The sequence below is a fragment of the Hemiscyllium ocellatum genome, chromosome 19 (genome assembly GCF_020745735.1).
Source record: "Hemiscyllium ocellatum isolate sHemOce1 chromosome 19, sHemOce1.pat.X.cur, whole genome shotgun sequence".
NCBI classification, from domain to species: domain Eukaryota; kingdom Metazoa; phylum Chordata; class Chondrichthyes; order Orectolobiformes; family Hemiscylliidae; genus Hemiscyllium; species Hemiscyllium ocellatum.
Window position 1 is genome coordinate 48,324,109 of NC_083419.1, and position 15,468 is coordinate 48,339,576.

The 15,468-nt window shown below is 36.6% G+C and overlaps 1 protein-coding gene across 1 annotated transcript in view; it reads left to right on the plus strand.

Moving 5' to 3' along the window:
* atxn10 (ataxin 10) overlaps positions 1–15,468 on the plus strand; it is a 209,004-nt gene that overhangs the window by 57,521 nt on the left and 136,015 nt on the right. The window contains exons 6-9 of the mRNA XM_060839545.1: positions 2,547–2,627; positions 3,909–4,080; positions 7,203–7,311; positions 10,352–10,521. Coding sequence (XP_060695528.1) covers positions 2,547–2,627; positions 3,909–4,080; positions 7,203–7,311; positions 10,352–10,521 — 532 coding nt within the window. The remainder of the gene's footprint in view (positions 1–2,546; positions 2,628–3,908; positions 4,081–7,202; positions 7,312–10,351; positions 10,522–15,468) is intronic.

Here is a 15,468-nt window from a genome sequence, read left to right on the forward strand (position 1 = left end):
CTGAAGATCCCCAACGAAGATATTTAAAGTGTCAACAACGGCAATTTTGGAAAGAGAGAGTTCATGATGAGATGCCATTTTTTTTTGAGAAATTACTGAACAAATTTAATTTGCTTTCCTTCAGATTAATCAGATTAAAATTGTGCCAGGCTCTGGTCCCTAACTGATTAATGGTGTTCTGGTAACCAGAAAGAACTGTCATATATATAATGTGTATCTCATTCACTCCACCTTATCTTCTGCCTGTTCCATCTCAGTGATGCTGAAATCAGGAACTACACTTCTCATGCCTCCTATGCTATGTTTATCTACCTGATTTTAGACTAGAATTTGATGTTACAAACTTTCACATATAATAATATATGAATACATTCACTGAACACCCATTTCAATAAGAACAACCTTTCTATATAATTGATATTACAATTGGTATGAATACCTTTTTAAAAAAAACTCTGCTTTACAAGGATATATTAACAATTAAGCTACAACATATTTTTGACCGACTGCAGCGGTTTCTTGTTCCTATTTGATATTTTAATATTGAAAAGCTGCACTTTGTTCCTGTATCATTAAATAATTATATATTGCAGGCTGCCATGGTAATACATTGTTGTTGTGCTTCAGATGCAATGCTTTGGCAGTTCTTTTCCTTGTTTAAATAACTTTTAGTTTCTGATGTATGTTTGTTTAGTTTTTCTGGTAAATTAGATTTTATTTTGATTGGCCTTATGAAAAGTTATAGTTGAGGCCATGACAGTAACTCCACTTCATTACTAGATATTCACCCATGTCCCTGTGCTTAATTAAAAGATATTTAATTGAGAAGTGATATTTTTCTTCAAGCATCTGGCCACCAGACTGAAGCTGCCATCTTTGTGGCCTTTTTTTTTGCTTGAATAGAATGTTTTCGTGCTTAATTCTTAGCTCCCAGAACCTCCAAATGCTCTTTTTACATTTTTTTTGGTTTTCTTCCTATCTCCTGTAAAAGTGCTAAACTCATGTTGGCAGGGAGTTTGAGCTTTCATAGCAGACCAACAGTACCTCGTCATATAGTTGCTTCTCATTCTAAGCTGACATATTGTTGGAAAACTACTTTCTCAGTGCATGGTGCTGCCAAATGTGATCTGATATCCAGCAGCAACCGACAGATTACTGTCCGGATTAATGACCCCTGCTAATGTTTCTTTTTAACTCATTCACTCCACCTTTTCTTCTGCCTGTCCCATCTCAGTGATATTGAAATCAGGAACTACACTTCTCATGCCTCCTAGTTTAGACTAGAATTTGATATTACAATCTTTTAAACTGGTCCTAGTGAAAACTTGATGACTGGAGTGCCCGTATTTAAGGAGATTAGTAAAAGAGCCAATGGGATATCATTTTAGCACAAAGTGTTTATAATTTGAAATATGTTACCTGGTAAAGTGGTAGAAACAGATTTAGTAGAAGCTTTCAAAGGAGAATAACATCTCAAAGGCGAAGAAGTAAATTTTGTCAGGATAAGTGGAAAGGTTTGTGGAGTGGGACCAACTGAATTAATCTTTGACAGAAATGATATAGAGGTAGTGGACTGAATGACTTCATTCTGCGCTGTGCTATGTTAAAGGAGTATTGATCAGAACTATCAATTTAACTTTTGTTTAGATGAAGATATTTATTGGAAAGAATCACAACTCATCTGCTTTATATTGCAATAATATGAATATTTGAGTTTAAATAGTAGGGATTTGAGCTAAAATATTTTGGCATAGATTTACATTATGGAATTTTCATCCGTTTATGAAATACAATTGCATTCAATTCATTTTTGGTGGTGATGTCAGCCATTGGCGATTAAGCCACATTTTGGCTGCACAGATTGCACACCAATTGAGGGCAATATAGAGTTGAATCCTCCCTGAGGGAAATAACTATGTCAAGGATTTTAAATGACCTCTTACTTTTGAAATCAAGTTGGATTTTAACTAAAATCATTGTGGTCTTGCAGGAAAATTAAAATTGTGTAACTTCAAATGATATAATCTGGCAAAAATATGTGCAGTCTTCTAAATATTCATTCATCTGACCAGAGGACTTGAAGAAAACATTGAATCAAAATATTTCAATTGAATTTTAAAAGTAACATACTTAAAATTTAAGAAAAACATTGTGCCACAAGCAAATGTGCCACAAGCAAGCAACAGTCCTTTTTCAAATGTATGCATGCATCAGACTCTTAATAGAATTCCTTAGTGCAACAAAAACTGGTCATGCACAGCAAAGGAAAATTCAGGAGAACACTAGTTGTAGCTCAGTGACATAGGAAATATAGATGGTGCACATAGTACCAAGTAAATAAATGACAAATCTTTTACTTGATTTCCTGTAAGTTGTATTTGTTTCAAAAATAGGCATTTGTAAATCTAAAGTTTTGTTGCAAATATCTTGGAAGTATTTCAGTTTAATGTGACTGTTCGTTCTTTGTTGTAGGATTTAAAGAAGCTATCATTGAAGAATGTTGTGTTAACAAGTTAAAACCTTACAACTTAATATTTTCTTTTCAGATTTCTGATTGTGACAGACCAATTTCTGAAATGTCCAGACTTGATGGCGGAGTTGTACATAAAATTGAATAACCACGAAAGGTAGGACAAAAGTTCCCTTTGGAAAGCTGCTTTACGATCTTTGGTCCTAATTGTTCACGTCTTGATATTTCCAAACCTACCTGTTATTTCTTTATACTTTTACAGATAACATCAAATTCTTACAATTTTGGGTGTTTTTCTCAATTTGCTGTAAAAGTGTACTTTTTAGATTGCTCTGGTTCAATATAATGCCAAAGTACTTGAGTCAGGTTGACCTCCGAAGCTGTAATTTTAAATCTCTGTGTCAAACAGGATGATTACCCTAACAAAGCTATTGTACCCACTGCTGATTGACCATGATTTTCACGTAGAAAGTCTACCTTTAACTTTTTGTTGCCTTTTCATATAAACTGGGAGATTTACCCTTTGTACAATAATAATTAGCAATTAGACTATGCAGAGTAAATTGTGATTTTTCAATAGTTCAAAACTTGATTTCCCACACAGTCCCTTGTGTCCTCTGTTACTGACTCTGTTGAATTGTGTGCCTATTTGGAAAAATCTAAATAGTGCTTGTTGTGAGAATTTTCAGTGTTGGGTGTCTGCACAAGGGCAGAAGGAGTTTTGCTGTGCCTTCTCCAAAAGGACAGTTCATTTATTCCCATAAACCTGCTGTGATCATTTTCTCTGGGGTGTGTGGAAGCTGTGCTCCAAAACAGTACTTCTCAGAAATTGGAAGGGAAACCTGAGTCTTACAAGCAGGTGAGAAAGAGGACACACCAACTTCTGTATTCAACTTTAATATGGATATCCTTCCCACTTCAAGATGTTAAAATGCCTTTGTAAAGTGAAAATGTATTCCTTGATGAAACAGATTGTTTGTCCACTTTTTTTCGATTACCCATCTTGTATTTTCCCTAAAAATAGCCATTTTCTGTATATGTTTTTTAATGTGATTCTTGCTAAGCTGTGATAGTTTTAAGGAAAGACCATATTTTTGGCAGTTAGTCGAATTAGATTAAATTCTGCTTTTATCTCAGAATAATGTAATTAGTTGAAATCTGATGTAGGAAATTTGAAAAAATAAATTTTAATAAGTCTATTTTTACAAATGTTTGCAAGATAAATTTAAAACAGAACAAGACTGTACATTATATTAGTGTTCATAAATCCCTTTGAAGTTATTATATATTGAAAATAATTGGATATGTATTATTTTGCTGTTAGTGATATCTCATATTGACTTTATCTATAATAGGTGCTTTGCAGGAACTTTATATATAGTGAATTTTCAGTAGGTGTTGCAAAGTTACAGCTCTGCCTAATAATCTTCTGTTTCAGGATTGTTATATTGGATCTGATTTCTGTAAAGTTAAGTGAGACACTGGGATGTCCAGCTGGCAGTGGTGACTTGAGTGCTCTTTTGAAGATGATGCAATTCTTGGCAAGCTGTTTCCTAGAAAAATGCACGGCAGTATTGAAATTCACCTCTGCTACTGAGGAAGAGAATGAGGTATGATAGAGATTTAACCCACTTCCGCCGAATCAGGTTGAAAAAGAAAGCTTTAATTTCATAGTGCTGTTCACATTGTGTACAGGGCTTCAAATAATTGTCTTATTGCCAGCTTGTGAAGAGGGCGATTTGGTGGTGTTTGGCTGTAGTTTGAGCAAGACCACTTATTTAGATGTATTGCAAGGATTCACTAACAATTGCTGTGATCAATTTAACAAATAATTCTAGTTGATAATTATTGTTTCTCATTGCCAAGTTACAGTTATGAACATAGCTGTTCTATCAAAACATAGAACAAGTGTGTTGATTTTACAGAAATATTTTTATATTTGTTCTTTGGTGATTTGATGGGTGACACATGCAAGGCAATGTAAATTACATGTTCTAAGGTTCCCTGGAGGTATTATGTTGAACCCTAATTCTGTCATTTAGTTTTTGACATTATTCATATGTTGAGCTGATAACTTAGGGGTCTCAGATATTCTCCCAGGAAGTTAGAGAAGAGGAAAGCTCTTGCTGGCCCCGCAATTACTAATACTTACCATTGTGGGATTTGAATTCATGAAATTCTGGTTTTAGTCCAGCACCATAGCCAGGTCATGTAGTGTCAGCACAATTACATCTCCACCAAATTTTGGTGCTCTGACCAGGATTCTATCCTCTCCTGACACCTTGTTGTTCTTTAGAATGGTTTTCTCTACCTCATGCCAGGTTTTGGTTATGTTGAGTTGGTAGTGCCAACGTCCTTACTGAAGCTATGACAGCATGAATCTTAGAGTAAACCTGATCAGACAAAGGTCCTTTACCAAACAACCCTGCCACAATGGACTGCCCCTCCACTTCCCAATGATCAAAATCTACAAAGAAGCTTTGAACATTGTGGACCACTTGGGATCCTAATGTCAACAAGGACAGACAATGTAACATTCAACATTGCCTTCAATGTGCCAGGGCAGATTTTAGTTCCCCTAAAAAGCATCTCAAACCACAAACTGAGAGCAGTAGTGATACCTGCACTCCTGTGTGGTTCAGAGCCATGGCCTACATAGCGTAGGGATCTCAAAACCCCAGAGAATTTCCACTAGAATTGCCTCTGCAAATTCTTTAAGTGTAGGTGCATTATGTCAGTATTCTTACTCAGACATTGAAGCATTGGCCATGTTTGAGCTTTGAAAGGTCAGACTACTTCATCTGCATGTATGACATGAGATTCCCAAAATAAACCCTCCACTTGGAGCTTCAACACAGTAAGCAAGGCACAGGGAAAATGTTTCAAGCACACACACAAAGCCTCCTTGAGAAATGTGATGTTCCCATTGCTACCTGGGAAATATTGCCCCAAGATTGCTGAAGTGGAGAGAAAGCATCTGGGACCTGTAAAGCTGTACACCTAAAGTCTCCTCGACAACACAAGCTGAAATTGAGACTTGACGGAGAACGAAACACTTGGCAACGCATTTCCCCAACCACTGCTTGCTCCTCTGTGACAGAGACTGTAGGTCATACATTGGACTCTTCAATCATCTAACAACTCCTTTTCAGTGCATCCCCAATTATGAGGAACTATCTAAGAAGCAAAGATGATGACCAGGAGGCAACATATGGATGAGTACTTTGTACAAATAGCAAGACAGAAAACCCGTCTCATTCTATTGACAGCTGATCTTGAATATTCTTATACAAATACAACATCTAATGTCTAGCTGTTTTTTTATTACACAGAGGTATATATCTTCATATTATGAAGTCATACAGCATGGAAACAGACCCTGATGTCCAACCAGTCCATGCCAAACATAATCCCAAACTAAAATAATCCCACCTGCCTGTTCCTGGCCCATATTGCTCCAAACCTTTCCTGTTCATGTATTTATCTCAATGTGTTTTAAATGTTGAAATTGTATCCGCATCAAGACTAATTCATACTATCACTTGTTCTGCTCCGTTAATCCATAATCCCATAATTTGTCCTTAACACTGCATAATTATTTGCATTACTATTATCTACCATTCTAGATCCATGTTTGAAATGCATTGGACACCTAAGCTATCCATTATAGAATTTAATTTTCTACACCACCAGCACCAGTCTCTGGCCATTAGTAAGATGGAATTTTTTTCTGGTCTTTCAGACTGAAGAATAGACTAGGGATTTTGGTATGCCTAAAAAAAAATGAACCAGAGCTTCCTATGCCAGAATTTTTTGTTCTTACGCAATGACAGAAATATATTTAGATAGACTTTTTACCTTTCCACCACCCCTGTTTATTCCAAAGGCTGCCTTTGCGAGATGCTCACTTTTTAATATCCTGGTTTTTCACATCTGCTTTGTGAAAGATGCTAATCCACATGTGCTGAAGCCAGGATCATCAAATGCCGCCTCTTTCTCCATATCTTTCCCAATTCTAGAAGGTTTAAATACATTCCCAACTCTGCGTCCTATTCCTCTCTAGATGCTATGACTGACTACTTGATTTCCCTGGACAACAGGGTGTTTGGAAGTTTTTCAAAGTCTGTTTTCTTTACACCGGTGAGACTAATTGAGGTACTGCATAAGACACATTCAAACCTGACTGAAATTGAACCTCTGATACTCTGGCACTACCTGTGACTATGAAGAAACTGTTAGTTGCCAGTTATCCTGGTCATAGTTGCTTTTAAAAGCTGGTGTATGCTTCCACAGACTGGAATTGTTTACGGGAAAAGGAGTTATTTTTTGATTAACTTATTTTTCCTTCCTCCTTGTATAACTGTGTACTTCAATCTTAAAACAGAACAGTTCATTTGCCCTTTATTATTGAATGGGCTTTATTAAATCATTTGTCACAACGACAAATTAGAATTTGGTCGATACATAGAATCAATATGCTACTTGGAAAAAAGATCAACTCTATTTGGTTTCGCTTTAAATTTTGACAAGAATGATTTTGCTGTAAAATTATTTTGAAACTTGTGTTTCTAGAAGCACGATTCTCTAAATCTATAGTTTGGGATACTTATTTAATTATAAAATGTCTCTTCGTGATTTGTCTTTTGAACTCATCGTCTGCTTTTTCTCTGTGAATCATTTTTAGGTGTGCAACACATAATTTATCCTTTTGATTTTTTTTTGTTTTGCATAGGAAGCCCTCATTGTAATCAGGCTCCTTGATATTCTTTGTGAAGCAACTTCAAACTATGAAAAGTTCAGTTATTTGCAGAATTCACCTGGTCTGCTAGAAACCGTTGTTGGTAAGGACAAAGGAAAGATAAACTTTCTTGCAATTGTTCCACATTTCTGAATGGTGTTGAGAAAGTTACTATCAAAAGAAATAAAAAGATATTTGTTCTGAATTTTACATGGCATGTTTAATTGTTACTTTGTAATTATTGCAGTGATAGTTTTAAAATATGAAACTTGTTTAATGGAGACTATAATCAGATTCATAAACCAACAGAACAAACTGTTGGGAGGTGGAATAGTTAGGACCAGGATATGAAAGATTAGAGTTAAGACTGAGTCCAGTGACCATTCTTCAGATCTGCGTTTCTCCAGCAATTTCTGTTTTTATTTTACATTTCCAATATGCACAGTTCTCTGTTTTATTTTACTGTAAAATATTAGTTGTAATCTTATTTGAGTTAGGATCCATGAGCTATTTCACTTAAAGCTTTGCCGACATTGAGTAGTTGGCCAAGAAAGTGAGCCACGTGGAATATGAATCCTTGGAGAGTACCCAAGTTGTGCAGCAATTATTTTGCTAATCCAATGACCTGAAAATATAAAAAGGGCAAAAGACTAACAGAGAACATTATAAGAACAATAAAACGTTATTCATCATCTTCCATAAATTGAGCAAAATTATTGCAGTGATACATATTGCTTTGATGTAGCGACAAATGCATCATTACTAACAGACTGATAATATTGGCCCCTGTTTTTGCATTCAGATAACTTCGGATAATATAGAACAGGCATTGAGGTCATTGATTAAAATGGAAAAGTCACAACAATAGCAAAAACTGAAATTTGGAAGAAGCAAGGCTGGATTGATGGTGAATTATTTTAGGTTATAAAGCTTATTTATGCTGGAGGCGAAAGTTTACATTTTGTTGTTGTAATTGTAACTGAGAGGCTATAAGTGTTATCAAGGAGCAACGTCTGGCAATTTTACCTTATAGTTAAACACTGAAATCAGCATGTTGATGTCAAGTTTTCTTTGCTCCTCCACAAGTCTTGCTGCATTGATGTCTTAATGAAGGCTCAATGTTAAAACATTTGAAAGTCTACTGTATTTGCTCACTCCATACTCACCAAGTACATCAAAATAAGCTCACATTTGAATATTCAAATATAAATTAATTCTTAAAGGCCTGATAAGTCTTAATTAATGTCAACATTCTCCTGTTGTGTTGAAGATGTATTTTTTTTACGGTGGAGAGTCTTATTGCTTTGGGTGTTCATTGTTTTACATTTTTAAAAATGTAAAACATTGATTTTTTTTTCCTTTTATATCTCAACCTCTCTGGATATGGTTTTCTGAACCAGATTTTGCATTGTATTTCCTGCTGCAGTTTTTGCATCTTATTCTTCAGTTTGTTTGGATAAGAACATGTAGTATTCATGCAAATCCACACCCTGAAGAGGGCACCACTCTGTTTTGACTGATTTACAATTGTCAGGCACAGTGGAAAAGCTAACTTCAACACTGTACAATTATAGTCAGTAGGGAGTTTGTTCGCATTTGACTGAAAAATCCTGACCAATACCACTGCACTGGACCACATGGATTTTGTTAAAAGTGGTCTAAACAGAATTCTTCGGATAAAGCTGAAGCATAACAATTAGCAGATTACTAGAAGCTTGTTAAAGGTAATAGAACAGTGGAAAGAAATTGAACAATGACATTTGATAACTGAATTGAGGATGTGTACTGACAATTGTGCCTTTTAAAGATTTTTTAAGACACAGCAATACCTGACAGAGAAGAAATAACTTGCATTCACGTATCACTCTTAATGAATTCAACACATTCCAAAAATGGAAAACAAAACACTGTACAGCCAATGAGGTGCTTTGAGTGTAGTTAAAGTTTTTAATGTAGGGAATGTCACAGTCAATTTGCATCCAGCAACTTCCCCCAAACAGTAATGGGAAGATACTGATCAGTCTGTCATTGTCATCTTGATTGTGGGATAAAAATCAGCAAAAGCACTGGAGAGTTCCACTTGCTTTAGCTTCCTTATAAAATTATGAAATTACCTTTCTAAAAGATAGGGCAGTGTTTGTGTTTAGTGCATAACTTTTTTTTCAAACAATACACTTAATCTAACAAGGAAGGAAACCCTTTGTGAGTAGTGAAGTAGAACATGCAAGTGATCTAACAGTGAATGAATTTTTGAGAAGGAGTGGGTCTTAACCATTTATTTCTATTTTCTTCTTTCATATTGTTTGATTTTTTTTATTTAAAACGTGACCAGATTAAAAGCAAAACTTAGCAGATAAAACCCAATGGCTCAGTGCCAGGGACCCAAGTTCAATTCCAGCATCTGGTGAATGTGGAGTTTGCACATTCTCCCTGTGTCTGCGTGGATTTTCTCCGGGTGCTCTGGTTTCCTCCCACAGTCCAAAGATGTGCAAGTCAGGTGAATTAGCCATGCTAAATTGCCCATTGTGTTAGGTGCATTAGTCAGAGGGAAATGGGTGTGGGTGGGTTACTCTTCAGAGGGTTGGTGAAGACTGTTTGGACCGAAGGGCTTGTTTCCATACTGTAGGGAATCTATTCTAATCTAAACCTACAGTGGCAATAGAAAGCGTTTAAGCACAAAATGGAAAGGGTATGTATTGAGGTAAGAGGGATAAAGGGAGTAATTTGGATTCTATGGGTGAATGTGGAAATCAAATTAAACTTTAAATTTAAAGTAAAAATTACCACCTCACATTAAATATAATTAAGAGAAATATGGATTTAGAAGTTGAGGGAACAAATGCCAAAACATTCAGATCGTAATATACATGTTAACGTAACATAAAAACATTAGCAGTTTTAGATCTATTTTTAACTGTTTACTTAAAATTATATGTATATAACTAGTACATATATTGCAAATTGTTAAAAGCATTATGAAAAAACTGCAGGACCAATAGAGAGGCCATAACTGGCAAATGAAGATTGGAGAAACATAATGCGTTTTGACACTAAAATGGCATTTTTATTTAAGATTGAACACATTAATGCAAATATGAGACATCATATTAATATTTTCTCTTGAATATCACATCCTGTTCTAGATCTTTTATATCAGACGCATCTTGCAGGCAAACAGCAACAGAATGTTTTCAGCATAAACCAATCTTTGTCATTCACTGACCAGACCTTCCACCCTGCTGTTGGTTTTAAAGCTCATTTGATCCATCTCATTGGGAATCTTTGTTATCACAACAATGAAAACCAAGATAAGGTGAGAATTTTTAAAGTAAGGCTTTTGTTTATAAAAAAAAGGCTTAGTTGTGTTTCTGAATTATACTGGAGACAGTAACGTCTGATTCAAGGAAGGACAACACCATTTTAATTTTATTATTCAAGATCTTCAAGCCATTGCAACAATGTGTTTCATTGTGTTCTTATGTGAGCTCTTCAGTTCTTAAAGAAGGAAAGGATTTCCTTCCTTGCATCTTAGTAACTGTTGCATCATGTAACAATAAACATAATGTATGATGGTAAGGCCAAGAAGGCTCCAAGCTGCATAGAATCCAATTTCATTGTAAAACACTAACACAAGATCACAGAAATTACAGTGACATTGCAGCTTAACTCATGCTCATCTATGTATTCGTTCAACTGTTTCACAACCTTCCCCATTTGACACACCAAAAGCATTTTTTCCAATTTCCAACTAAACATAATGTGTTAACACTATTAGCTGAAACATTGAACAAAAGGCATCCCCTTTATGACTGACTGTATTTCAACACCATCTTTTCCTGAAGTCCGTTTCTCAACAGATCCATGTGTTGTGAAGATGTCTCAAATTGCTGAGCTGGTCATTCAGTGTGGTTTAAAACAAAAACAGCAAGAAGACTGAAGTCATTCTTTCACCAACAAAAACAAAGAACAGGATGAGTGACAACATCCCAGAGTTCAAAGCACTGAAAGAATAACTGACCACTGAACATTATTTCTTTCATGATACCTTCAAGTGAGTAGAAGATCTGACAATAAAAGACCCCTGCATGGTGAAGTTGCATTTGTCAAAGAAGTGAAGAGTGTCATCATTCAGTTGAATATCAGAACAAAATCTTGAGATTCCTATGCCATACTTTCTATTCTAGGACAAAGAGATGAATCAATTTTCAAGAAGACTGTAATAGATAAATTGACTTCTTCACAGAATGCACAAGATGCCAGTTACAACACTGGCTATTAAGTGCTATTAAGCAACATTTGCTCAGCAATAACCTGTTCAAAGATGCCCAGTTTGGGTTCTGCCAGGGCCACTCAGCCCCAGACCTCATTACTGCCTTCATTCAATTATGAACAAAAAAGCTGAATTCCAGAAAAAAGGTAAGAGTGACAGCCATTGACATCACAGCCGCATTTGCTTGAGTATGGCATCAAGGAACCCTAGCAAAACTGGAATTAATGGGTATCCTACCTAAGGGCATTTTGGGTCAGGGAGACTGCAGTCGTTCAAAAAGGCAGCACACTACATCCTTCTCAAGGGCAGCTAGAGATGGGCAATAAATGCTGGCCCATGTGAGTGAATACATTTTAAAAAAAAAGTGAAGAGTCAACAATAATCTCTTCAACCATTGCACTGAAAAGCATCCAAAAGCCGTCATTAACCATTTTGGATGAAGGAATAAATAAGAAGAACTTCTGAATCATTGACTGGCACATCTAGTAGTGTCCCTGATTTTCTGGGCTCTTGTACAAAGTAAAGCATCATTCCAGTTTTGCAGTCTGGTTGAAGAACCTTACTGCATATATGGAGTGTTCTGTTCCCTGTAGTTTTGGGCAGTTTCATCAGACACACCTTGCATGCTGCCAAGTGAAACAGCAATACCACCGCCTCCTTATAGTGAAAACTACTCGAACTTCCCATCCCTACTTCAACATGTAATACCCTCCTTATTAGTACTGCCAGTCATGCAGTCAGACTTCACTGAAGAATAGCTGAAAAGTTCTGCCCCTTTGATTGGAAGTGTATCACATGAATTATGATATATAGTATCTAGAACTTGAGTCAGGTTCTAGTTGGTCACATCCTTGCCAACTCAACACATTTCTCCGATGCTGCAAGATGTAAATCTGGTCCTTAATAACTTTACGATTGTAGATAATTATGACTTAATTACAGTCTTCATGAGTGTGGCCTCTCAGATGCTGGATCTTGACTTTTGACAGCTCAAGGCAGATGGCCTTTTCAAATGGAGCCCTGAAACAATTCTGTACCAGTGTAACTCTATCTTGTTTACCATCCAAGTGCTTTCATTAGTATTGAAGAGTCCTGAAGAGGTGGGGACCGCTGAGCTGATGTGAACATGCTGCCACTTCAGAATTTACCTCACATTGCCTTATTTTGGGTAAGTCTTCATTACTTCACACCATTTTTGAGCCTGTTGAAGATAGCAGTAATTTCGGATTCAGAAACAAGAAAACTTTACTATCAGAATTTTTGACTTTCAATATGACCACATCATCATATTTTGTTGTAAGACCAACAATATCTACTTGACCAGTGGTCAAAGACCATTATTTCTGCTTTGTACTATTTGCTGAACTCTCCTTTTATTCTGAGGGTGATTTATATAATTTACTTCTAAAGGATGTTCTCTCGTTGTAGAATTGCTGATGGTAGCCACATCTGTCATGGAATGCCCTATCATGAACTATCTTGTCACCCATGATTCTTCCTTGCATTACAATATCAACACTTCAAAATAATAATTCTTGCTTTTTCTCGCTTTTGACTAAATTCTTGTTGGGCAAGGGTCTTAGGGCCTAAATCACTCACTGGCTCAAACCAGGCCTCAGTCTTCCATTGAATCATCCATTCCCACCCGTTGCCATTATTTTGCATTCGTCCGTTCTTGTGCACTGACTCACTTGTTGGAAGGTCAGCCCTTGTTATGACTGAAATAAATCAAGGATGCTACTGTCAAATATCCAAAAGACCTCATCTCTCAAGCTGAGTCTTTGCATGAATTAGTGACATTATACAATTCTTTGGGATCTACTGAGATTACTGAATGCTGAGACCCGTGGGCTGACTGTACAGATTTGACACCAAAATCCTCAGGACTGACTGAACGTCTGCTTAGGTTTCATCAACACTTAGCCTGAAAAGGATCTCTTTGGTATTTGATCCGTTGCATACAAGTACTTACTCACCTGGAGCTGTTGCTGTTTCAATTGGAGATCTGAAATGATTCTATACCTGTGTAACTCCATCTTGATACCATCCAAGAGCTCTCATCAGTATTGAGAAGCCCAGAAATGATAGGGACTGTTGAAGTGGTGTAAGCATGCTGCCCTTTAGGATATACCTCACTTTATCTCATTTTGGGTAAGTCTCAAGTATTTCACATCCTCAGAAAAGCTATTGGGAAAATATCTTTGGAAAATCTTCTTTTGAATCCTTTTGCCTCTGTTCCTCAGATTCTTCTGGAAAAAAAAACTATGTATCTTAGACTGATACCTCAGTCCTGGTCACCAGTTTTCGTCATGTTCTTCTAAGTTCTTTGGATGTGAAAACAAGCTAAGTCTAGCCATCTTAAATTGCTTCATCAATAATCTTCCTTCCATCATAAGGTCAGTGGTGTGGATGTTTATTGATCATTGAACAATGTTCAACACCATTCATGACTCCTTGGATTCTGAAGCGGTCCATATCCAAATGCAGCTATATCTAGACAATATCCAGGTTTGACCTGACAAGTGGCAAGTAAATATTATGCCTCATGAGTGTCAGGCAATGTCGATCTGCAACTAAAGAAAATGTAACTTTTGCCCCGTGTATTCAAGGCATTACTACCACTATTCTCCCACTATCAACATTCTGAGGGTCACCATTGACCAGAAGTCGAACTGGACTAGTCATACAAAAGTGGTTGCAAGAGCAGGTCAGAGGCTGGAATTCCTGCATTGAATAACTCACTTGTTGACTTCCCATAGCTTGCCATAGAGTGTGATGGTATTCTCCCATTTGTCTGGATGAATGCAGCTTCAGCAGCATTCAAGAAGCTTGACGCCATCAAGTGCAAGGTAGCCGGCTCTCCTCCACCAGCACATAACAGCAGTACAAAATGCACTGCAGAAATTCACCAACTCTTCTTCAAAGGCACCTTCCAAACTCATGGCCACTATTGTCATATTTTGTGTCTGTAATGTAACAAATGGCCCTCCAACAAATCACGACCCCTGGCAAATTGAGTTAAATGTGGCTTCCTGTCAATTAAAGCCGAGGCGTTGAATAGATGTTGCATTCGGTAACTGGTAATTGGCAGTATGGGGCAGAAAAATTTCTAACCATTGTCTGGCTACAGCGTTATCATGAGGAGATCTTTTCTTTGGTACTACACAGAATTGTGCAATTGATATTTAGTTGAAATTTCTACTGGATGCTAAAACTATTTCTCTTTTGACTTGGTTTTACAAGTATTAGTGATTTTTGACATTCTTTAAAAAAATGACAAAATATCATCTGGAACATTATAAGCTGGTTGGTATTGTGATGCAATTCTTGCTCACTGTTTAGAGGACATTGGGTGAAGCTCGTTTGACTGAATGGAGGAAAATAAGGCTTCATAAAGTTGAAAACTGGAATGAAAAGCAACTGGGTGGAAAATGTGACATATTAACTGGTTATTCTGAGAATAAGTGTGACAGAGACTGTAAATTGTATTATTTACAAGTAGATATCTTCAGGTATTCGCAGGAATAGAAAGGTTTTAGAGGGATTTGGGCTAAATGGGATATTAATTTAGAATATCTGGTCAGCATGGAGGAGTTGGACTAAATGATCTGTTTCCATGCTGTACATGTCTATGACTCTACAATTCAAGAATATTTAAATGGAGAGAAGCTGCAACAAAAAGGGACTTGGGGTACTTGTGCATGAATCTCAAAAAGCTAACAGCAGGTAATCATGAAGGCTCATGGGATGTTGAACTCTTTTTCAAAGAGTTTGGAGTATAAGATAAGGGAAGTCTTAATGCAACTGCACACAGTGCTGGTAAGATCACATCTGCAATACGTAGAGCAGCTTTGGTCCCTTTACTGAGGAAATTATCATTTCATTGGAGGTAGTTCAGACAAGGTTCACTCAAATGATCCCTAGTATGGAGGGATTGTTTTATGAGCAAAGGCTAAACAGATTGGGACTGTACTTGCTGGAGTTCAGAAG